General features: G+C 41.8%; 1 protein-coding gene across 1 annotated transcript; it reads right to left on the bottom strand.

The window, feature by feature from the left end:
- Positions 1–1,203: 1,203 nt before the first annotated feature.
- LOC115559928 (transmembrane protein 26) lies at positions 1,204–23,415 on the bottom strand. The gene is made up of 6 exons (XM_030379122.1): positions 23,117–23,415; positions 12,823–12,919; positions 12,164–12,247; positions 6,725–6,945; positions 6,403–6,485; positions 1,204–4,925 (listed from the first exon to the last, which is right to left on the bottom strand). Exons 1-6 carry the CDS (start codon positions 23,299–23,301, stop codon positions 4,663–4,665), a joined length of 933 nt encoding a protein of 310 aa, XP_030234982.1. The 5' UTR covers positions 23,302–23,415; the 3' UTR covers positions 1,204–4,662.
- Positions 23,416–24,021: the final 606 nt, after the last annotated feature.

Here is a 24,021-nt window from a genome sequence, read left to right as displayed (position 1 = left end):
AGGCTCCGTAGGGGGAACAAAACACCATGAAGTTAGAAAAGCCACTGTGTCCGCTGGTGGGGCCCCATGTTGTCCAGAATGTGCCCTTTTTATTTTTTCGCCCCTGCCCTTCCAACAGTCTGAGTCCGCTACTGTTCCCCGGTCACATACATATCGGGGAACATAGGACCCTTTTTGGCAAAAGCGGGGAACATAGGACCCTTTTTTTAAAAGAGGGTCCTATGTTCCCCAGTCTCATACAAAGAGGGGAACATAAGACCCGGGGAACATAGGACCCGGGGAACTAGACACGCTCCGCTTTAAAACTGTTCACGAGTTGACAACTTGTCTGCCTGTTGGCAGCATGCACTTTGTGTGTGTGCGCTGGAGCCAAAGTTAAACAGCATTTGTGTATGTCGATCAAACTTTGACATGGCACAAATTATTTATTATTGGGTTAAAAAGAGCTACTTCGCTAATTCGCATTTTAACATCAAATATTACTTTAAAATATAGAAATGTAAAACAAGGTAATGATTATCTCTGGTTATTTAAGTTTTATCAAATGCTACAAATATAGCACATTTGAAAGGGAACAACCTCATCTGATACTTGTTATTCCCCTGCTCAGAATGTGTTAAACGGTGTGTTCACACTACACTATTACTTTAACAAAAGAATATTCCAGGGCACAATCCCTCGAGCCCTTTTCATTGGTCTTTACATACAATGGTTTGTGATTTATTTTGTTTCCAGACCTCAAGGTCATAGCACTACCTGTGTAATAATACACCAATGTCTCATGTGTGTGTAGTGCAGCCAATATTGTGTTTATCATCAATAAATGCAGTACAGAAATAAATTGACCCCACTAGTTGATAACGCCCGGCAAGAACCCTACCCCTTTCTTCAGAGGGTAGGGAGAGCGCCGGATCTACTTCCTGAGGCAGAGGTCTTATGAGGTAGAGGGACAGCGCTAGAGATGAATGACATGTGGCAACTTTGAAATATTGTCAACATTGTATTATAACTTACGAATAATTAGTGAAACAGCACAGCCCATGTTCTGGTAGCTGTACTTGTTTTAAAGTTTGGATGCATTAAAGGCTGTTTTTTTGCGTAGTGGTATGATTAATTAAACAAACATGACTAACCTGATGAAAGAAATCATACAAATCTTTTGTTTTTATCCACTTTTTATTGAGAAAGACACATAAGAAAACATTTGATTATATATAACATTTATTTTGTCTTTTACAAAATCCTATAATTATAAAATGTGTACATAAAAATCTGGTGTTCACATTTCAGATTAATTATTAATTGGGATTAACATTATAAGCAGTGTTTAATAACTAGTAATATTATTGTTTAGAAGCAGAATACTTTGCATTAAATATTATTAAACATTTATTGACCTTGACAGTCCCAGACCTGAGAAACTGTTAAATGTATTTATGTCAATATTACTTTATTGGAATAATACAATTAATTTTACTGTCTCTGTCAAACACACACATACAGACACTTGCACACACACACACACACACACACACACACCCACACCCACACACACACACATTAATCAACATTTCTGTAAATGTGCCAGTGTTAGCCAGCAGGAAAATTTTCAACTGTCGTCCTTTGGCAAGATGTTAAACTAGGCACAGGATGGCTAAAAATTGAAACATATTAAGAATACAGACAGCAACAGACAACAACAGTATAACATGATGCCAATAGGCTCCATAACCATACAACCATTCATACAAACTACCATGGGACAGCTACAAGAATACATAGCAACAGACAAACATGCACTCTTAAATTCTGTCAAAGGTATAAAGCCAAAAAATGTGTAAAATCACCACACACTGGTAAGCTAATGTATTTATGTAAACAACGTGTTTCGCTGTTACTTCATCAGTTTCAGTCTACTGTTTATTTTCTTAAAGTTCATAAAACTGACAACAATGGATGGATGTATGGTGGGAGGTGCAATTTCTAATCTCCACTGGCAATTGGTTCCATAGTTTAGAGGCTCTGACAGAGAAACATAATTGACCAAAGGAGCTGGAACTAATTGGAACTACACAGTCCCCTCTTAGAGCAGACCTTGTTGTTCTGCTGTTGGATTTTTTTCTGCTGTATAAAAATGTAGAGGGGTGGTGGAGCCTTGCCGTTGATAATCTTAAAAATCAGTTTAATATTTCCCCAGCTGAACAAGTTATATTTGTCAATGATGTAACGGTTTTGGTAAAGCTTGGGTTTTCTGTCAAAAACTTTAAGCGCTTGTTTGTGAAGTGATAAAATAGGCCTTCATGTTGTACTATTCACCTGAGTCCAGGTCATGTTAAGTGGGGAATGATCAGAACATTCAGACAGAGCTTCCTTATTTGCATGACCTTTCTCACTTGGTTTTTGAAGGATAGAGCCGTGTCAAGGATAATACCTAGATATTAAAAATGTGTAACTGTTTGAACAACCTTTAGTTCGAAGTGAAAAACAGTGTTAGTCTTGTTTAAAAACATACAGACTGTCTTCTTTACATTGAGATGCAACTGTCAGTCAGCAAGCCATTTATGTACAAATGCCATTGTATCACTGAGTTTGGCAGCAGCTTGGGCTTTGTTTTTTGTTTTTTATGAACATAAATAACTATCATCAGACTACATCTGAAATTCACATCGAGTGCATACTAATGGCAGGTCATTTATGTTAAGTCTGAACAGAATAGGGCCCAGGATAGATTCCTGGGGTACGCCCAGTTCATTCCTCAGGGGGGGAATGAACTGTTCATTTATATCAGTTGTGTCCCCTGATTTATAGACTGCCACAACAGTGGCTGACTTCCAGTCCTTTGGGAATTTTCTGTCCTTAATATAGGTGTTAATAATTTGAGTTACTGGCCCTGTGAAAGAGGCAGCATGTTTCCTTAAAAACATAGAATCCCGTCGAAATATGTATTTTGATTTGGAAGTTAATAAAAGTAATTATAGACTTAACTTTGGATTCAGAAATCTCTGTCAGAGCGAAGACTGGCTGTGTAATATCAATTGGTGATGAGTATAGTGGACCACTTTGAGGGCTATGTACAGAATTGAAAAAATGGCTATTAAAAACAGTCGCTATTTCTTCTGGTCCTTTATACAGGGTTTTTATTGTCTTTGATCTCCAGCTGCTTTGTTACTTTAATAGGCTCGTTCCGAATGAGGGAATTCTTGGAAAGCGGCTCAGTGTTTTGGCTACGCCCACTCACTTTGTTCCCCTCTGCGTCCTTTCCCATACAGGAACCTCAAAACAGAACGCAGCAAGGAGGTAACAGAGAAAGTGTTGTGGTTTAAAGAAATTTACATCAGCGAAATGCAACACAACGTCTTAGACAAGGGCAAATGGTAAGCCTGTTTTTCTGTAATGTTAAAGTGTGTTTTTCTGATAGAAAATCGAAAAACTTCACCACATGCATACTTCACTCCAATAAATGGTAAATGTACTGGATTTATATAACACTTTTCTAACCAGTGGCCACTCAAAGCGCTTTACACCATGGCCTCACATTCACCCATTCAGTTAGGGTGAGGTGTCTTGCTCAGGGACACCTCGAAAGCCAGGGATCGAGCTAGCAACTTTCTGGTTACCAGCCTTCCGCTCTAACTCCTGAGCCTCATGCCGCCCCCCACCACATGCCGCCCAATACATACTCAATGTTATATCGAATGTTGGTGTCCCGCCTCAACCGTAGCCAATCAGCATTGACTAGTTAGGAGTGGCTCAGAAAGCTCCTACCCTGAGGCAGGTACTACCTGGGCCGCTAACTGAGCCACTAAACGGTGAAGTTGGGTGGATCTTCTCTCCCATGCCACACCCATAGCGGCTCACTAGAGGGAAAGTCCCTCAGTCCGAATGTGCTTATTATGTCCTTTCCCTGTTAGTTTATGCAGAAGGTCCCAGATTTATTTATGATTATGACACACACACACACACACCGCACACACACACACACACACACAGACAGACACATGCAAACACACACAATCTGACACCGTTTTCAGATACAATTCATGCAGCAGTGTGAAATGAGAAGCCCAGTGCTGCCTGAATGACACATATAGCACACACTGAATAGCACATTCTTTTTGAGGGCTTTAATGTATGATCTGAATGACACATTTTTGATTATGGTTTTTTAAATGAGATCCGGGGCTATTCATAAAACATTAAGGGAGTTAGCTTCGGACGTACATGCCTAATTAAGGCATCGCTGTTGGTGGTGGTGGTCATGGTAAACAAAGTCTGCCTTTCCCTTTCATTGGTGTAACCTATTCACCACGTGATGAATACAACAACTGATTAATTTTGTAGAGCATGTTAAGGGTGTATCCGGCTTGACCTGCCTCTTTGTGTGTGTGTGGGGGGGGTAATTAATAGATTATTATTTGTTAATTAATTAAGGGCGCCACCAGAGGGCACCCCCAAAACATTTGCCGCCCTAGGCGATCGCCTAGTTCGCCTATGCTGAGCGCCGGCCCTGTGTGTTTGTGTGTGTGTGCGTGTGTGTCAATGTGTTAGTGAGCGAGATAGTGTGTGTGTGTGTGTGTATGTGTTGTGTGTTGGTGAGTGAGTTAGAATGTGTGTGATTGTGATTGTGTTTGTGCGCGCGTGTGTGATGATGTATGTGGGTCATCATATACCATTATCTGACCTGGAGTCCTGGCAGATGACCACCAGCCTGTACACGTTCAGGGCGAGCACCAACAGGTTCTTAATGGCAAAGAAGACCAGCATCTGGTTGAAGACTTTGAAATGTATGAGGACAATGAGCCTGACCGCTAGGAAAGGCCCGTCGTGGATGAACAGGGCCTGAGTAATAGTCCACAGGTCTGTGCTGTGTCTGGTCAGTAGCGAGGAGCTTCGGTCACCCTCGTCTTCTGGCTTGTTGTTGACCACTATGGGGAAACCACACACAGAAGGGAGGGTCGGGATCAGTCTTTGATTAGTCCCCCGACGAGGGTGGCTGATTGCAAGGCTAACAATGCAGCATACTTTAACGGATACAGCTCTCAACGAAATATCCTGAATCTGCCAAATATAACAGCCTTTCTAACATCCTGTTATATATTTTCCTAACTCTTTTTGTCTTTTTTCTAATGACAGCTTCAACCTCAGTGATAAACAGTGAATGGAGAGATGGTTGAACCGTTACTGTTGGGGTCCCCGGCAGGGTCACTGTCACAACAGGGACCCTGCCAAAGAGTCTAAGGGCGTATTCACACCAGACATTTCGTCTCCTCTTTGCTCCATGTTGAGCCACGACTCATTTTTAACGGATCTGATAACGTGATGCCGGTCTGATAACGTGACGTTGATCTTTGAAATGACCGCCCTAATCAAACAATATAAATAAAAAAACAAGCAGCAATGGAAGACTGTTGCGTCCAAAAAGGCATATTATTTTTAGAACTGGGTCGGGCCGAGCACGGCGCTTTTACATCTCAAGCGAACCGCACCAGGGTTTGTTTGGAAGCGAACCAAGACCACCTCTCCGGCTAGGTCTTGGACCGGATGTTTGGTCCGCACCAGTGTTCGAAGGTTTGTATTCACACCAGCCCAGAAGGTCCGCACCAGCGATTTTTTTGGTTTGGTTCGAACCAAACAAGGCAGTTGTGAATACGCACATCGTTTACAAAAACAAACTCACTTAATAATACAAGCTTCTAAACTACTCAAAGCCCCCCTTACATATATGTCCCCTTACCAAGAAAAGTAAACAAGCTTAGCTAGGTTCAGGGAGTACAAACATAAATACAAATGGATAATTCAGTAAATATAAAGACACTTAATATCCACTAAACAGTTTGACATTGCCAAGTAAAAACTGATCGTCCCAGAACGGGAGAGGCTATTTACCCAAACATCATCATTGCTTCGGTAGAGTTAATGGTGCAGGTGAAGCACAAAATTAAATTAAAATTAAAATTAAATATGACACAACAAAGAAAAGTGAATGCAGACTTTACGGTCATCCTTCCTGCTTTGTGTTGACCCCGGTTGCTAGAGGAAGCAACACACAGAAGGGCTGGGTCCAGTCTTTATTTAATTCCCCAGATCGGATTGATGAGGTTGTCCCAAGATTAGCACACGTTTATATTCTTTGTTTATTGTTTATGTGCTTAATTGTATACATATGCTCCTTGTACACCAATAACTCTAGCAATTATGATGTTTTGGTGATTAGCCTCTCCTGATCTGGGTCAATTTAAACAATCAGTTTAGAACTTGGCCGAAGTACAAAGTAGCAACCCCACACACACACACACACACACACACACACACACACACACACACACACACACACACACACACACACACACACACACACACACACACACACACACACACACACACACACACACACACACTGACCGGATAGATGTAATGGGAATTGCAACATGCTCCAGGTCCAGACCGCCAGGGTCATGTAGATCAACTGAAAGCTGTCTTTGGATCTGGATTAGAGGGGCAAAAAGGTGAAAGGTAAGATTCAGCATTATAGTGTCTGTTTGGTCAGACATGTGACTCAGAGTTATAAGTAAGATTCAGCATTATAGTGTCTGTGTGGTCAGACATGTGACTCAGAGTTATAAGAAATTGGGTGATTGGGAAATCTTTGTGTGCCAGTGTGTGTGTGTGTGCCAGTGTGTGTGTGTGCGTCACATGTGTGCGTGGGAGGGATATGAGTGCTTACCCAAGTGATGGTGTCTCACTGGTGAATTCTAGGATGTCTGCCGCAGTTCCAACGAATATGAGGAGAAGCTGAGACAGCTCGTCCCTGGTGACTCCGCCCCCTATGGGGAGGAACCACTTGCCCACGATCAGCAGGATGAGCTGGGTCATGTGGAGACCCAGGATCCACTCTTTGGAGCATACTGCCGAGATAAACTTGTCCAGACGCACATTGAAGGATTCCTTGAAGGATTTCGTTAGAAATGTGAAACTTAAATCAAATAATACAAAACAGCCATTTTTGTAATTTTGAAGATTGGATAGTTGGATCGAATTTGGGTCAATATAATCAAAGAAAACCACTTCAATATCAAATTTATTAATATCATTAATCGTAGAAACTTGGTTCTTTTTTGAAAGATATCTATTTTGTTCACAGTTCTCTGCTTTTTTTTTTTTTTTTTTTTTTTGTCAGTGATCTGATTTTTGCCCTAGCTGTCCTCTTTGTGCCGACTTTTTGTCTGCATTTATGACACAAACCTCTTCCGTGACTTACATTATTGCTTGCCTTTTTTTAGGAGAGTATCCCCATTTGCTAATGATCTTTTGAGTGTCATCTCAGTGCCCTGGATGTTTTTCAATGAAGCAAATCCAGCGGCACTAGGCCATCAATAACCACTAGCTATGTTTGCTATCTTTGCTAGCTTTTGCTCTCTCAAATTCTTATTTGTTTGATAATTAAGAAGTCGTGGGGGTTTGTCCATGTAACAGAGGTGTGCTCCGTTACCAATGCGATGTCGTTAATTCTGTATTGTCATTGTATCGGAGGGTAGACGCAGCTATGGGGCTTTAGTGGGAGCACTCCAGGTGTTTCTGTTAGTGGAGGGAGACCCATGAGAGAGAGAGCTGTGTGAGGTTGAGGAGGGATTGTGCTGCAGTGCGACAGGTGGAGGTGTTCATCTGCCAGGAGCCGAGACAGTGGATGTGGCAGAGGGGGCACAGCGACAGGACAGGACAGGACAGACGGGTGGTGATGGCACAACAACGACCACCCTGGGAAGAGGTGGCCGTGTTCTCCATGAAGACCATGGGGCTGTGGTCCACGTTTGGGGCTTTACGTCTGCATGAGAGTGTGATGCAGCGGGCATGAAAGGAGCCAGCCGCGGGGTAGGAGAGTTGACAGGTAGTGGTCCCCAAGGGCCTGCTTAAGTCCATGCATGGAGCAGCAAGGTCAGGGCACTTTCGAGTCGCAAAGACACACTGCCATCTCCGCCAGAGCTTTTACTGGGCTCAGTTCAGGAGAAACGTTGCAGACTTTTGCCGCCGCTGTTACCCCTGTACGTCAAGCAAGGGCCCATTTTGCTTGCACCACTCCAACAGTTTCCAGTGCGGGTACCAATGGAAAGAGTGAGGCTGGATGTATCAGTTGCTTCACTCAGGAGTAACTTCTATCCCTCTCCACCATAGACAATTTCAGGAAGTGGCCAGAGGCGTTCTCCCTCCCAGGCCAGGAGGCAGAGACGATAGTGGATGTCCTGGTGGAGGCTTCAGGACCGCCTCAGTGTGCCGGTGTGAGGCACACTTTCTAGCTGCAGAGCTAGTCTGGGTCCACAGCCCCCAGTGGAAGATGGGTCAGTTTCCTAAGCTTGACAGCCAGTGGGTGGATCACTGCAGAGTACTGGAGAAGTTGGACGAGGTTGTTTACAAGATGCAGCGGGTTCCTTCCCCAGGGGAGGAAGGTAAATAGAGGCCGACTAGCTCCTAACAGAGGGGGCTCTGTAACACTGTTATTGCCTCCCACTCCTTCTCCCCTCACATCCTGCTCAGCCCCCTGAGGCAACGCAGGATGCCCTGGTGACCGTTTTTCCGGTCCCCTCTTTATCATCCCCCCCATCCTGCGGTTGAATCCCCTGTACTTGGCCCGTGAAGGCAGAGGTGGTTTTCCAGATCGCTCCTGAGACTTTGTTTGGTCACTCAGTGCAAGGATCTATCTCTTGAGGGGGTAGTGTAGCGACCCTGTAACGACTGGAGTTCTGGGTTACCGGGGTCTTCCTGATAGTTACTCAATTACTCTCTGCCAACCACAGGAATGCATGGAATGATGGTCATCGTGCCTTCTAGTACTTTAGAAGGCAAAACAGTTGTCGCCAACTGTTTTGATTGTTGTTGTTTTGTTTTTTGATCTCTTCTGAGTGTGAGCCTCGATGGAAGTTGTCACAGTTGATTAACTGTTATTAAAAATATTATTATTATTGTTCCATTCAAGAATTCCACGATCGCATTCCCTGTAATAGAAAGGCAATATTTAGTGGTGCTCACACCAGTGATAGATACAGAGATATAGATGAAGATAAACATATGCATATGCTTGTACGTATACATTAATAGAGCCATATATCCATATATATATATATGGATATATATATATATATATATATATATATATATATATATATATATAGAGATGCATCCATACAGAGATATGTAGAATTAGTATATGCTACGCGTGAACCTCCTAAGATGGCACAATTTGATTGGATCACTATCTCGGGATATTGGGCAATATCCCATGATTGAGATCTCAAACTCCGGATATTGTTTTCATCGCAAAATGTCCCGCTTTTGGTCGTCTCGTCACGCTAATATAAACAAATAAACTGCTAATAAAAACAAACAAATCCCAGCAAAAAGTGTTATCTTTTTTATTTTTGGAGTGTTCACGTGTAGTATATACTAAAACAATTATTCACCTCAGACTCCGTGAATAGTATTCACTATTCATTTCACCTTCTGCGAATGATTGTTAAATATAGATATAAATGTATTCTGTGTATACATATATATAGAGGGATTATTTGTTTATCAACACGGAGGATGCGTGTGCAGAAAAATGGCAAAAAGAAAATTTGTTTGACCGGTTGCCATGGTTATCTCTGTGTGGTTAATTTGCAGTAGAGGTGTTAATTAGCGATTTTGTCAGCTTATTATTACATTAAACGGTAATCAGAAAACGCGGTTATATGCTATAGACCCTATGGTATGGTATAAAGGCTGGGACAAATTTCGAAATATAAATATGTACACTTGATGTTGAAAGCATAGACCGTCGCGATTCCCATTGAAACGAATGGCGTGGTGATTATTCTTCAAAGCGAGAGCTGGTCAATTGTGAAAAATGAATTATACTGTAATCAGACAGCGTGATTATATACCGTATTTTCCGCACTATAAGGCGCACCGGAATATAAGCCGCAGCAGCTAAATTGAATGATGTGTACTGTAGGCTACATATATAAGCCGCACTGGACTATAAGCCGCAGGTGTTTTAATGTTTAATTACCATTAGGGCTGGCCCGAATGCCATTTTTCAGGCTTCGAATACTTGTTGTTTTTTCCGAGCGAATATTCTTCGAATACTCGTTCCAGAAGAAAACACCATCAAAAACAACATAAATAATCCCTATATACTCCCTGGAACCGATTTTGACAGTATCTGCATATTTTGTTGGAGATTTAATAGCTTTTGAACGTTAATTAGTAGGCCTAAGTAGGTTGAAGTTCCTTAGTTTTTCCCTGTGAAAGCGAATAGCTGTTCGTTCCAAATCAGCTGTCCTCTGACATCTCAGCCCTTACGGGAGCTTTTCAATTCATCCTGGAACGTGCATCTTTTCAGGGAATTTGTACAATAAATCCATAACAAATACCGAATATTTATTGTCTTATGAGTCCATATTATATCCATTATATTGTCCGGGTATTCCCAGTGGATACGCTCTGCAGCAAGCCAGTCAGAGTTGATTGGCGCGGCGCTGTACAGAGAACATAAACAAACAACTAAGCTAAGGTTAGCATTTCGTCAAGTATTACTTTTCCTCCCGAGATCCCGCTAATGTTGTGTTATAAAGTAAAGGGAAACAAGATATCTATTCTTCCTCCACCTCTCTCGCTTCTCTGCTTGGTGTCGCTGACACTTATAGTTTGCCTCCCTCGCTCTGGTGACGTCACGTACGTGAAAAAAAACAATGAAGCTCCGAACACTGATTTAAGCTTCGAATATTAATTTTCCGAGTGGCAGTTAGCTGTAAAAATCCATAGATTAGTCGCACCGTTATATAAGCAGCAGAATATAAAAATGGGAAAAATGGCGCGGCTTATAGTCCGAAAATTATGGTATATAGACCCTAGAGTATCTGTGGTATAAAGGCTGGGACGAATTTCGAATTATAAATATGTACAATTCATAACGTTAGCTCTCTGGCTCATAGCTCAGCGGACTAGAATACCTCCCGTTGCCAAGTCGTAGCTACGATCCGTCCTATTTATGTGAAAAACTTTATATTTGGATTGTAAAACGCATGGAAATTTAAATGAATGATCTTAATTTATTTTCCTTGGCAAGTGACCATGGTATAAGCGGGATAATGCCCTTCGAGGTGTCAAAAACTTTGATCGATCGTAATTAAAGGGGACTACTTTTTAAAGGAGATGAACTCAAACAGAGCATTCATTTAATTAGCATGCAATACGAATAAGAAAAAGCATAATTATCAAAGTATTTGAATTGTTTTATCATGTTGGCAAGCAAGAAGTAGAATAAATGGGATAATCAGTCTTATTAAAAGGGTTTATGCAACCAACTGCACAGCAAGGCATGACTGCGGCTCTTCTCACTCCCGTCTCTTTTGGCCAACGACATGCGTGTAGAGCGGGGAGTGGCCTAGAGTGAAGTAGACTGATAATCCCTCCCTCTCTATATATATATATATATATATATACATATATATATTTATTTATTTGTAGGTATATAGACAGAGAGCGAGAGAGAGATATGGAAATAGACACAAACATGGTTATACAATATTAATATAAGTTTTAATCAATTGTTTACCTTCTTGTCTAAGGTGTTAGGGGGGAAAGACTTCCCGGGGTACGTGCACCGTTTGATATACCGGGAGGGAAAAATCAGAAGGGACCGGAGGAGTGTGAGTTGAAAAATATATATATTCTACAATGGAAAAAAGTATTTTTCTTCATTTAATCCAATCAGACTCGTTTAAACCAGCCATCATCCACACATACTACAACAAATAAGTTTGTTAAATTATATAAATATAAGTCACACTATGTGAATAAAGGTAGTTTGTTTAGTTGATTTACAGATCCAATGGTTAAGCCAAGGTATTTTCCTGTGTGCCTATATAACGCTGGTCGGTCTACTATTCTGGGGTAATAGGTTGCAACCAGGCTAGCGGAACTTGCAGCGATTGATTTACTGATATGTATGTGAGAATAAATCTGCTGGATTCTTCTACCCAGATGACTCATCATTACACCATCCAATCGCATTATTGGGCCAACTGCCAGGCCATGAGGCCAAAACTGACATACAAATATCCTATTGAAGTCAGTGACTTCTACATTGCATTTATTGGACCTGAAGACTTCAACCGCTTTAACTTACATTTATGGAGGTGATATTTTGCGAAGTTACGTTCTGACCATTGAAAGAATCTCGGAGAGCCGCCCATGAGTCCAGACGGTTGCACTATGAAGATGAAAAGAAATATGTGAATGGATGACATTCATACAACAATCTTCTCAGCACTTATTAAAAGTCAAAATGCATTCTATTAACAGGCTCACATACTGTGAGTAATTGGTATTCATAGCTTATTACAGAAGGTAAGTGTTTGTGGCTATAAGCTTATTACAGACAGTGAGTGGTAGCTATTAGCTTATTACATACAGTGAGTGGTTGATATTAGCTTATTACAGACAGTGAGTGGTGGATATTAGCTTATTACAGACAGTGAGTGGTGGATATTAACTTATTACAGATAGACAGTCTGTGGTAGGTACTAGCTTATCACATACAGTGAGTGGTGGATATTAGCTTATTACAGATAGACAGTGACTGGTGGATATTAGCTTATTACAGATAGCTGACAGAATTCACCACATGAATTGCTGTGTTGATTCAACGGTCGTATCACTATCATGAATTATATTATTAATGTTCTTCTTAGTATTTATCCACAAAAATCAACTCTAAAATGAATGCGGCTACTGACAGTCATGGTTCATGGGATCTTGGTTTGCTAGTTTCTCTGCAGGGATCACCTGTGGCTCATTGGAAATGTTCTGGTGGTGATGGAGCTCCAGGATCCAGATGGAGGGAATGATGCTGATGAGGAACAGAAGAATGGCTGGAGAATACCTGGAGAACATCCAACACAACGTTTAGCAAGGCTACGAGGTGGAAATAAGGGAAGATGAGGCTTCTTTTAAATGGTGAATGGATTGCATTTATATAGGGCTTTTTATAGACCCACTGTACAATATTGCCTAACATTCACTAATTCCGCCACACATTCACACCCAACAGCAGAATCAACTATGCAAGGCGACAGCCAGCTCGTTAAGCTCGTACGGTCTTACTCAGGGCAAGCTTGACACTCAGCTAGGAGGAGCCAGGGATTGAACTAGAAACCCAGCTTCCAGATCTGATTTCGTTTTTAAATTGTTCAAATATAATATATAGCCTGTAGTTATGTGTGATGAAATAAAATTGAATGAAATTAAATGAATGAATGAAAACTTCACCTTACATTTCTGACCTCCTAACAACATACGCTCCCCCGAGGGCACTGAGGTCCAATGACTAATTACAACTCACCATCCCTCCGTCAAGACTGCAGGGGTGATCGGGCTTTTGCAGTCATTTGCCCCAAACTGTGGAACAAACTCCCTCTTCATGTCAAATAAAAACTATACTAATTTCCTGAAAACTAATTTCTATTCTCTTGCATTTAACTCCATATACGTTTTATTATTGTCTAGTATGTCCTTTTTTTTTAGCTGAATTAGATAGCTGAATTGCACTTTGTACTTTGGTCGACTGTTGTGGTCTTTAAAGGGCTCTTAAATAACTATAATAAATGTGAAACTTGAAGTACACTTTCAGCTGTGTTCATTAGCTATCCAGTCCCCAGGTTTGCAGGTTGTTCAATATTTTTTTCTAAAGACTATCCGAGCCTCTGTCTCCCTTTCTATGAACTTAAGCCGTTGGAAACAAGAGGTGTGCAGCTTCCTTTTTTCTTCAACTAATGTTAAGGACCGGGGCGATTCTAGGACCATACCTTTAGGGGTGCTCAGCCCCTAGTCACAGTGTAACATACATACATACAGGGCCTTGAAGGAGAGTTCAACCCCCGTCAAAATTAAAAATTTTCACTGGATAACATTGAATACATTAATATTGTTCTATATATGATATTTTAATTAAAAAAAATAATACTTTGAACAAATTACTTATACATTTTTAAATAATGTCCTTCCATTACAGTACACCAAATCCTCAAGTAATGAAAGAGGAATCCTACAATACAGAGACAGTCAAATCAGGACCTCATCCAATCTGTTCATCTGGGAAAGCAGCAACAGGTAAGATATAACAGACTATAAACAAGTTAAGTGACTGCTATTAAAAAAGAGTGCATGAGAATGCTGAGAATCGGTCAAGCTATCTGGACCCATTGCAGTTTGCGTACCGCCCAAGGCTGGGGGTTGAGGACGCCATCATCTACCTACCCTAGCCCACTCTCACCTAGACAAGTCGGGAAGCACTGTGAGGATCATGTTTTTTGATTTTTCAAGTGCTTTTAACACCATACAGCCAGTACTGTTACGTGAGAAGCTGGAGCTGATACAGGTACACACCACCACAATATCATGGATCATGGATTACCTGAATGACAGACCCCAGTTTGTGAGGCTGGGGAGGTCTGTTTCTTGGCAGGCAGTCAGGGGCACAGGAGCGCCACCGGGGACTGTGCTGTCCCCTTTCCTTTTCTCACTATACACCTCAGACTTCCAGTATAACTCTGAGGCTTGTCATTTACAAAAGTTCTCAGACAATACTGCGGTAGTGGGGTGTATCAGTGGTGGAGATGAGACAGAATACAGGCAGCTGGTGGATAACTTTGTTGCATGGAACGGAGAAAACCACCTTGTTTTAAATACAAAGACCAAGGAAATGGTGGTGGACTTCAGGAGGGCCAGGCCTGAGCTAAGCACCATCTCTATCCTTGGGGATAAAGTGCAGGTGGTACTAGAGAGCTATAAATACTTGGGTGTGCACATGAACAATAAACTGGATAGGAAGGCTGTCTACAAGAAGGGTCAGAGCAGACTCTTCTTCTTGAGGAAGCTAAGGGCTTTTAATGTGTGCATGAAATTGTTATGTACGTTTTATCAGTTCGACCCGCTAATCTTCCAATCACGCTGCAGTGTTGGATCTAAAGAAAGGGCCAGTCTGTAACTCTGATCTTGGTGCTGTGTGGCAATAGGTTCTTGTTTGAAATTCTGGTCGATTGATTATCCATCCGACTGTTCATATGTTAACCAAAAGGCCAGTTTCTACACTCGGTCAACTTTTTATTTGTAATTAATTACAAACAATTCGGACATTTTTTATATAAGATAAAGAAATTGTATGAACCACATAGAGACTTCTGTGACCATGTGGTTCATGCAGTGGAGAAATATCGGCAAAATAAACACAAAATACAGGAACAAAGCAAAGAGGTGCAGAGGAAGCTATCTCAGCTTCAGTTGGAAGAACTCACAAGAAGAGAGAAAGAGAAGAAGAAACAGGCGGTTGTTTCAGAGCCTGTTGGAACAATATTGCAAGCCGTCCAGCAGGGCGCACCACAAACCCAACCTCCTCAACAGGAATTCTCTACCCCAGTACAGAGCCAATGGTCACCCACTCCACCATTCATATACACCATTCAGATACACCTACATAATACTGGGAACCCAACAAATGGGAATAGGCAGGATCAGAATAAGGGGCCCAAAGGTCAGTATATAAACAATTTACAACAAGGACACCAAGGACAGTTTAGAAACAATCAACAACAAGGATCACAAGGACAACGCAGAGGTCCTTTAATATGTTATGGGTGCAACATGGAAGGACATATTAGGAGGAATTGTTTGGCTAACCCCTATCCACCACAGCAAGGACAGGGTAACGGTTATCAGGGAAGGCAGGAACATGGAGGTAGCTACCAGGCAGGTCCCTTTATGGGACAGGGATACTAGGGGTGCCCAGAGAATCCACAGGGGGAGGGTCAGCTTGTAGCAATCACAAAACAAGCTGACGAGGAACCAATACTGCAGGTTCTGATAAATTATAGAGGCATGCCAATGATGGCCCACACTGGGGCCACGTACACTTGCGTAGGTCCAAGTTATGCCTCTCACCTCCCCCTGGCAGGAAAATTCACCAAAACTTTAGGATTCTCGGAACACACGCAGTTAATACCTATGACAGCTCCAAGTCATAGGTATAGCTCCATTCTTATTCTAAGTTGTATATGTGAGTGAGTGAGTGAGTGAGTGAGTGAGTGAGTGAGTGAGTGAGTGAGTGAGTGAGTGAGTGAGTGAGTGAGTGAGTGAGTGAGTGAGAAAGAGTTACATTGAGTTGAGTTAGAGGGGTCAGATGAAGTGATTTGTGAAGAGTGAGACAGAGAAGAGGAAGAGTGTGTGGATTGGCAACGAGAAGTGGCGATGAGATTGGAGAAGGCTTTCCGGTTAGAATTTTCTTTTGGAGAATGATATCTTTCGATGGTCTTTTAAGATTAATAATCTAGTTTTGGAGTGTGTCCAAAAACGAACAAACCAGAAAGGAAAGGAAAGGATTACTGAAAGTGAAAATGGTTATGGAGATTTGTGAAAGCAAAGGAAGTAGGTAAAGAGAGGTAAAGAAAGTTAGAGAGAAGGAACGTAAGTGAGGAAAACCCGCCGGTGGGGGCTGGACAGAGAGACAACAGAGAGAAAGAGATTGAATTTGCATTGTGCTGAATAGATTATTTGTGTGCTTGGATGTACTCTGTAATTGGTCCCTGAATGTAACCTATGTCCACTGTTTTAGAAAAAACGTAGAACCACCACTGGGATTGGTGATTCTGTGGCTCTTGGAGACTCTGCATCGCGTCGGAACACCATGTGGTATAGATCATTACATCTTGGTACACGGAGCACTGGTGAGACAACAGGTTGGATCAGAGGGAGAAGGTGTCTGAAGAAGGGAGAGGAATGTAAAGAAAGCAAAAAGGGCGGACGCGGACCGACGCAGAGGTAATAAATCAGCGGAGAGGAGGCTGGGGGTCGGTTTAGCTCAAGAAGTAGAGGGTGTCTTGTAACCGAATGGTTGCTGGTTCGATCCCCATCTCCTCCTAGCTGAGTGTTGACGTGTCCCTGAGCAAGCTAAATGGTGATGACAGGATTTAGGGATAATTATCTAGACTCCAAAACATGAGCAATTAGCGTTAAAAAATTGTCTGCACACCACACTCCACAGGAGTCAATGGGTTCAATGGCGCCAGGGTAAAGTGACTCATCAAAGGAGGAGCAGACCCAACCCATGGACTCTGCGTGGATAGGTGGATGTTATTTTGGTGCTTGGGCCTGACGAGGTCTAGGTGCCAAGATAACAACACAAATAAAATATTTCCTTCGAGATTATGATAAGTAATAGACAATTTATTAAAAGTGATCTTATAATTTAGAAAAAACAATCGGCAATACTTAAAAATTAGATCAAATAAGTATGATAGAACGTTATCCAAATTTCTTATTTAGGTTATCCACAATGACAAATGTCATTTAAAATAAATAAGTAAAATAAAATAAGAAAGGGTGTGTGTGAGCCTGTTCTCGTGTGTGTGTCAGGGCTGCCGAGGTAGGGGAGAATCCTCTCCTACTCCGAGTGATGGAGTACACAAGGGGATACACAAGCATACTTCAGATAAAACAATATGGTTAATTACTAAATAGAAACAATGTATCAATTCAGTATTGAATAAACTAGTTAAGATCAACATAGAGGATTTGGGTTTGGTATAGTAGTGAATCAAAATATGGACAACACTAAATGCAAGCAATAGGTAGAATAAAAGGTTTAATTAGGTCGTCCAATTTAAATAGATAGTGAAGGGCAATCGGGTAGGATTATGAAGAGAATTGTGATTTTGAGTAACGGTTAAGACAGAAGTGAGTCGCCCAATATTGAAAATGCAAGTTTTAATATTGTGATCTTTGTTTTCTTTCACATCTCCCTAGTTAAGGACAATAGGTGGATTGACGCTACATCTGCTGGGAAGGAGACATACATGCTATGTTGTCAAATTGGATTCGGAAGTAGTGGGTTTACCTTCAAATGCCACTAATACTGCTGCAACACTTTGATCATTTTAACTCTGATAAATTATCTTTTGTTTTATGGTCGCCCTGATGTGTATTCATTACGCACACATATGGCTGCATAAGGCAGATGCGGCTGAAGACTCTGTCTCCATCCCTCCACTTTGCGATCTATACCACCACATAGGTGGGGATTGATCGTATCCCAGGTAGGGCATCCTGCAATAAGCCAGTATGGAAGGCTGGTTAGCCAACGACGGGTAAGATCCCACCTTGAAGCCCGGGACAACCTAAATCAGGCACAGTCACGATTACTTGGCAGAGTCACTGTGAGCACTGGCTCACTTGATCATGGAGTGACGGACTGCAACCATCATAGGAAAAGCCGGCTGATGAAAGGTGGAGGGGGAACAGGAGTCAGATATGTCAGCTATGGCAGCAGAAGTGGTCTTGGAACGGGGCATGTCGCGTTTTATTTTATTTTATTTTACCTTTGTGGTATAGGAGCCCACTAACGCATGTACGTTTTTTCGGTTTAGTGCATGACTTTGGAACAGCGTGGTTTCAGGCGGCTGATGGTAAACCCACCCATATTGGGCTTTGGATTTGGACATACTGGTTTCGATTTCCCTTCCCAAAAGATTGGTTTCAGTTTACTGATGCTTAAGGTTAGACTTTCGACGTTGGGTGCACCAACGGCGTTATTAGATTTGTTTATCATTTACTGCGCATGGTTTTGACCATTGCGCAAGGGGGGAGGTATTAGGAAAATTTTTGAAAACAAGGTTTTTCTTCACCATACTTGCAAACAATGATTGACATCCAGCTAAATGAGTGTGAAATATTTGAAAAAACAGTGTTCAACAGATGGGTAGAAGCAGTCCCATCAGAAGACCAAAGTGCGGCTACGGTAATCAAGGTTCTGACTAGAGAAGTCATGGCAAGGTTTGGAATTCCGTCACAAATTAGCTCAGGCGACAGAGCAGCGTTTAGTCAGAAAACACTCAAACAAGTGATTTAACATCTGCATGTCAAACAAAGATTAGGCTGTGTCTACATTCCTCAAACCACAAGGTATGGTGGAGAGAGGAATCGGATGCTTAAGACAAAGATTAACAAAATTAAATTAGAGTACTAAATTAAAGGACTAATGCATTACGACTGACACTAATGAGTTATCGCATGAAAACTAACAGAACGACGCATCTAACCCCGCATGAAATGTTTACGGGTCGACCCATGCCTTCACCTGTCATTCGAGGGCCTCATAAAGGACCTCCATTAGAAAAATTGGAAACTGAATTAAGACGTTATATGGGACAACTAACTGGCATACACAGGCTTATTTTTCAACAAGAGAAAGGCAGAGTTCCAGAGTTGGAAAAAGAGCCACCAAGGGGGGTGGAGCCGGGTGACCACGAGCCTAGGCGAGAAGGACCATACAAAGTCACCAGCGCAACACCAACAGCCATCCAAGTGGAAGGAAGTGCCACGTGGTATCATCTCAACCACTGCACAAAAGCTGCTCAACCCAAAGCCAGAGACGATCGTGAGGAGGAGGAGCCAGACGCAGACACACGTGGGGCTGACCAGCTGCCCCAGGACCAGATCCAGTCGAGCCAAGAGATACAACAGCATGATGATGCTGAAAACGGGGAGCCTGTTTCTGATCCTTTACGGGTTGTGCCAGATTTCGCTGGCACAAGCACAGACCCCGAGGAAGGATGAAACCACGGGGACAACACAAACCTGGAAGGGCCAGGAATTAGGGGGTGGTAGGCCTACTGAAGAAAGCCAGAGAGGAACACAGGATAATCGGGCCCAAAATCATTCAGGACTGGTTGACAACAAAGGGAAAACAGTCTTGTATGCTCACATACCACCGCAAGACCAAGTCAATGACTTTGTGTTTACTGTTATGTCGGATGACCAACACCTATGTGCATTAACCCTCCGCCAGAATTATGAACATGCACATAGGAAAGATCGGTGTAAATTACATATCCAATTTGATTCAATGAAATGGTGTCTAATAGTAACGTCAGGAAGGACATGGGACTACAACGGAAAGTATCAATTGAACGTGAGAGAATTCATATTTTTTAAAGCAGTGTCAGACAGAACGTTTAATTTTACATTAGAAGCAGAAGATCCTTGTGTAATCAAAAATCAACCGGGTAAGGTAGTTGAGATTGATCAAAGCAATCCACTAAAATCTTCAGATAATGATAAAATAAATATAACCACTGCCACCGATAAAGTAGATCAACCTCCGGTTAGAGATAATGGGATAAATTCGTTGGTAACCACTAAGAGTTTAAATTCAACTCTAGATGCAAGTAAGACTAATGAAACTTCTATTAGAGAGGATACAACAATATTAGCAATCACTAATGTAACTTCTATTGGAGAGGCAACCACTAACGTAACTCCAACTAGAGAAATAACAACAGTCATGGGTGATCTAATAATAAAACTAACAATGAATGGTACAGCAGCAACTGCTCAGGGTGAAATAATACAGACAACAGTACTATCAAAAGAAGAGATGGCCCTCATGGTGACTGGCATAGAGGAGTCGGGGGAGTGGGGGAGGATGCTCTACGGGGAGATAGATTGGAGTGACACTAGAAAGGAGACCGAAATGTGAGAATCGGACATCAGAAGGAGGTCCTATTCTCTTAACTGGTGACCTCTCCATGGGAGCCACAACCATTTCAGACAGTGTGAACAAATGGACATTTGGACTAATGGGTTCCAGGGCATGGTGGCTGCAAACAGAAGCAACTTGGATTACGGTGCCCAAACCCTCACGCTATATAGTATACCAGTACATGACGATAAATCAGAGCTATCCAAATCCATTCAAGCTTCTTGACAATTTTAGTTTTTAATTTCTATTATTTACTTATTTTTTGAAATGTCATTTTTTGAGTTTCATATTTTTATGTCATATATTCTGAAATGCTAATTTTCAATGCATGCTGAAAATACTGTGTTATGTGTGAATTCTAGTTAGACATGTTAGACATTTGATAAGATCTTTTTTGCCTTAAACCAGGTTGAGACTACTGAACATGTTTAAAGGTTTTTTAATGATGATCAAATGTAGTGCAAAATATGACCCAAACGACTGTTATGTTTTTGTTGTGATCTTAGTAGTCACAAAGGGGGGATGTGTGGTAGAAATTAGTGAGTATATTCTATGGTAAACCATGATTATTAATAGGTTTTATATTTTTAATTGTGGAAAGCATTGTGCTTGCAGAATCTGGGTTCAGAACGGACAAATTCTTGTATGTGTGTATGGGCATAAAGAGGAGCTGGAGTCTATGTTCGAGAGTGACTCTGCAAACCCACTCAGGCTGTTGTCGTTGTTGTTTTTCTTCACGATAAAGTTTTTTTCAATTCTTGCTCCGGACCCCTCGATTTCTTTTACTCTCTCTCTTAAATTAGTCTAAGTGTTTTAAATCTCGATTAATCTACGACAATGGCAAGCTCCCACATCATCCTCTGGTTTGCTCTCTTTTGCTAGGCATGCATGCATAGATAGATACTTAGCAGGCGGTGTTCAAGCTTATGGATGCAGACACGTGTAGAGAGAAAGGCAGAGGACGAGGGAGCACATTTAAGGAGGCACTAAATCATGACTTCACATATCAGGGGTGCTGATTCATTACGTAACTTATCTTCTTACATTTAAAAGAAATGACTCTGAAAAACAGGTTTGATGAAATACAGACATTTGAAAAAAACGAATTTGATAATGACTTGACTTGACTTGACTTGATGATGAGACTTGACTTGACTTGCTTGACTAAAGCTGTGCTTGGACTTGACTTGCTTGATCCTCCTTACTGACGACTTGGACTTACTTGAGACTTGAGGGCTAAGACTTGCGACTGACTTGAGACTTGCATGTATGGGACTTACTCCCATCTCTGCTTACGAGAAACCTCCCCTCTTACACTTCCTATTTACTTCTACGCAAAAATCGTCATATTGCGTCATCTTAAACAGGAAGTGTTGGGGATCGATACGGATCTCTCCAGTCTCTCCAGAAAATAAGGTAATGATGCACGACCATTCGAAAATATGAGTGGGTTTCTAACGATACAAAGCTTAATGGAAATGGGTGAAGTTTCCCTTTAACAAGCTGATTAGAAGGGCTGGCTATGTGCTGGGGACTGCTGTCCCTGGAGGTGGTGATGGAGATAAGGATGGTACAGAAATTGTTGAGTATTATGGACGATAACACGCATCCCTTGCACAATCTAGTGAGTAAACAAAATAGTGTTTTTAGTGGGAGGCTACGACAGCTTAGCTACAGAAAGGACAGATTTAAGAATACTTTTTTTACCTACTGCAATTGCACTTTACAATAACTCCGCTTTTTAGTAAGGACAGAAGAATGTGCTTGGCCATTGAGATGTGTTCCCCCCCATTACAATAAATGATTTTCGCCCTTTTCGCACGTTCAGCCATCCTCGCGAGAAAAGTTAACTGCAAGACTTCACTTGTTTTAGGCTACAATACCTGTTTGCTTATAATTACCTTCAAAAACATTGGTGGACACGCTGCAGTGATTGGATTGATTCGATCTAAATGCCGTTACGCAACTCGAGGGACACAACATTACATTACATTAGGACCTACGGGACAAAAAAATGAATAAATGAACGACGGGACTCGATGGTACCGATAAGCCCAAACGTTAATGATTTTCGGGTTTTGAAAAAAGTGGAACCGGGTCCTTGATAGAACCGGGTTTCGATCACAACCATGAGTGTGAGTTTGGTTACAGGAGAACACAGAGAGATGGAAGGAAATTATTTTTTTCACCCGGGCATCGTCTGCACCAGTGCTACCTATAAAGAATATTAGTCGCACCATTAAATATTTTGGTCGCATGTGCGAACAAATCTGGAGCCCAGTGAGGTGACACTTGACACATGATACAAAATATCAGATAATTCGAAAAATAATCCCATGGAAACCTCTCTATTGTACTTGTGGATGGCCTGATCTCCTTTGGTGAAAAGATAAGGGTCTCCCTGCAAGGGGGGGGGGGGGGGGGGGGGGGGGGCGGACGGACTGGGGGCGACGACGACATCCAGCTAGTTGGACCGGCTACAACAAAGGACATTTGTAAAAAAAAAAAAAAAAAAGAGAAAGAGAAAGGTAATTTAACTGCAAATCTTACCATTTATAATCTTTTCCTCTTCTCCTTGTCATGGTGATCACCATCTCGGCGACTTGAGGTAGGAAGAGGAGCGTCAGAAGCCAGTAGTAAGGGTTTTTCTTGACCCATGCCACTCTACAGACTCCTACCAGCGATACAAGAATAAAACACGCTCTGGTGAACACAGCAGATATAAACGTCCACATGACGGATCCAACACGATAGCATGTGCACGGAGCAATGTGGTCTCTGTTCTCGTTGGTGCACTTTAATACATTTGAACATTGTCCCCAAAGTTTAAGCCCCGCCCATGGAGCAGAACGAACATCATCCGTTCAAGTTCAGATTAAAGTATTTTATTTTATTTAACGTAAGGTTAGTACCCACCAATTTAAGGCAGAATCTTTTTTATGTATCAATACATAAAGATAAATAATCTGGAAAGCAATGAGTATATTACAGGGTTATAATATAACTGGACAAAATAGACAATTATGTGCTGATCCAGTTGCGTGCAAAGTACAAATTGCCAGATTATGAGGCATTACGGTTAATACGGTTCTAAAGTGACACGTGAATGTAAGATTGAGATGCCTGACGGCTCTACAGATAGAAACTTCAGTCTGCTCGTCTGCCGATGTGTAGGCCTGCTGGTATTGCCGCCAGAGGTAATGCCGTTTTGTTTGACGGGTGGTGGGAGTCCTTAACAATCCTTTTCTGAGGGTGTGGTAGTCCTTTAGGGCTGGGAGCTATTTGGCAATAATGTGTTCTCCAACCTGACCACCCTGCGATAGAAGCTCCTTGACTGTGAAGCTACCGTGGACCAATAGTGCACCTGTAAAAGTTTGTGAGGTTTGTCTCCTCAAGAAGAAGAGACGTTTCCAAGGTGATTTGACCCCCTTGTCTGTGTGGGCAGACTGTGTCAA

The sequence above is a fragment of the Gadus morhua genome, chromosome 15 (assembly GCF_902167405.1).
Source record: "Gadus morhua chromosome 15, gadMor3.0, whole genome shotgun sequence".
NCBI lineage: Eukaryota > Metazoa > Chordata > Actinopteri > Gadiformes > Gadidae > Gadus > Gadus morhua.
This window is presented reverse-complemented; position numbering and strand designations above follow the sequence as displayed.

What these genes read in the sequence shown, in the direction of transcription:
- LOC115559928 (XM_030379122.1), bottom strand. Translation starts at nt 23,301, where the DNA reads ATGTGGACGTTTATATCTGCTGTGTTCACCAGAGCGTGTTTTATTCTT. An exon ending in AGAGGAAAAGATTATAAATG is followed by an intron (nt 12,920 to 23,116) that starts GTAAGATTTGCA and finishes GATGTTCTCCAG; the next exon opens with GTATTCTCCAGCCATTCTTC. An exon ending in ATTCCCATTACATCTATCCG is followed by an intron (nt 4,926 to 6,402) that starts GTCAGTGTGTGT and finishes GTTTCCCCATAG; the next exon opens with TGGTCAACAACAAGCCAGAA.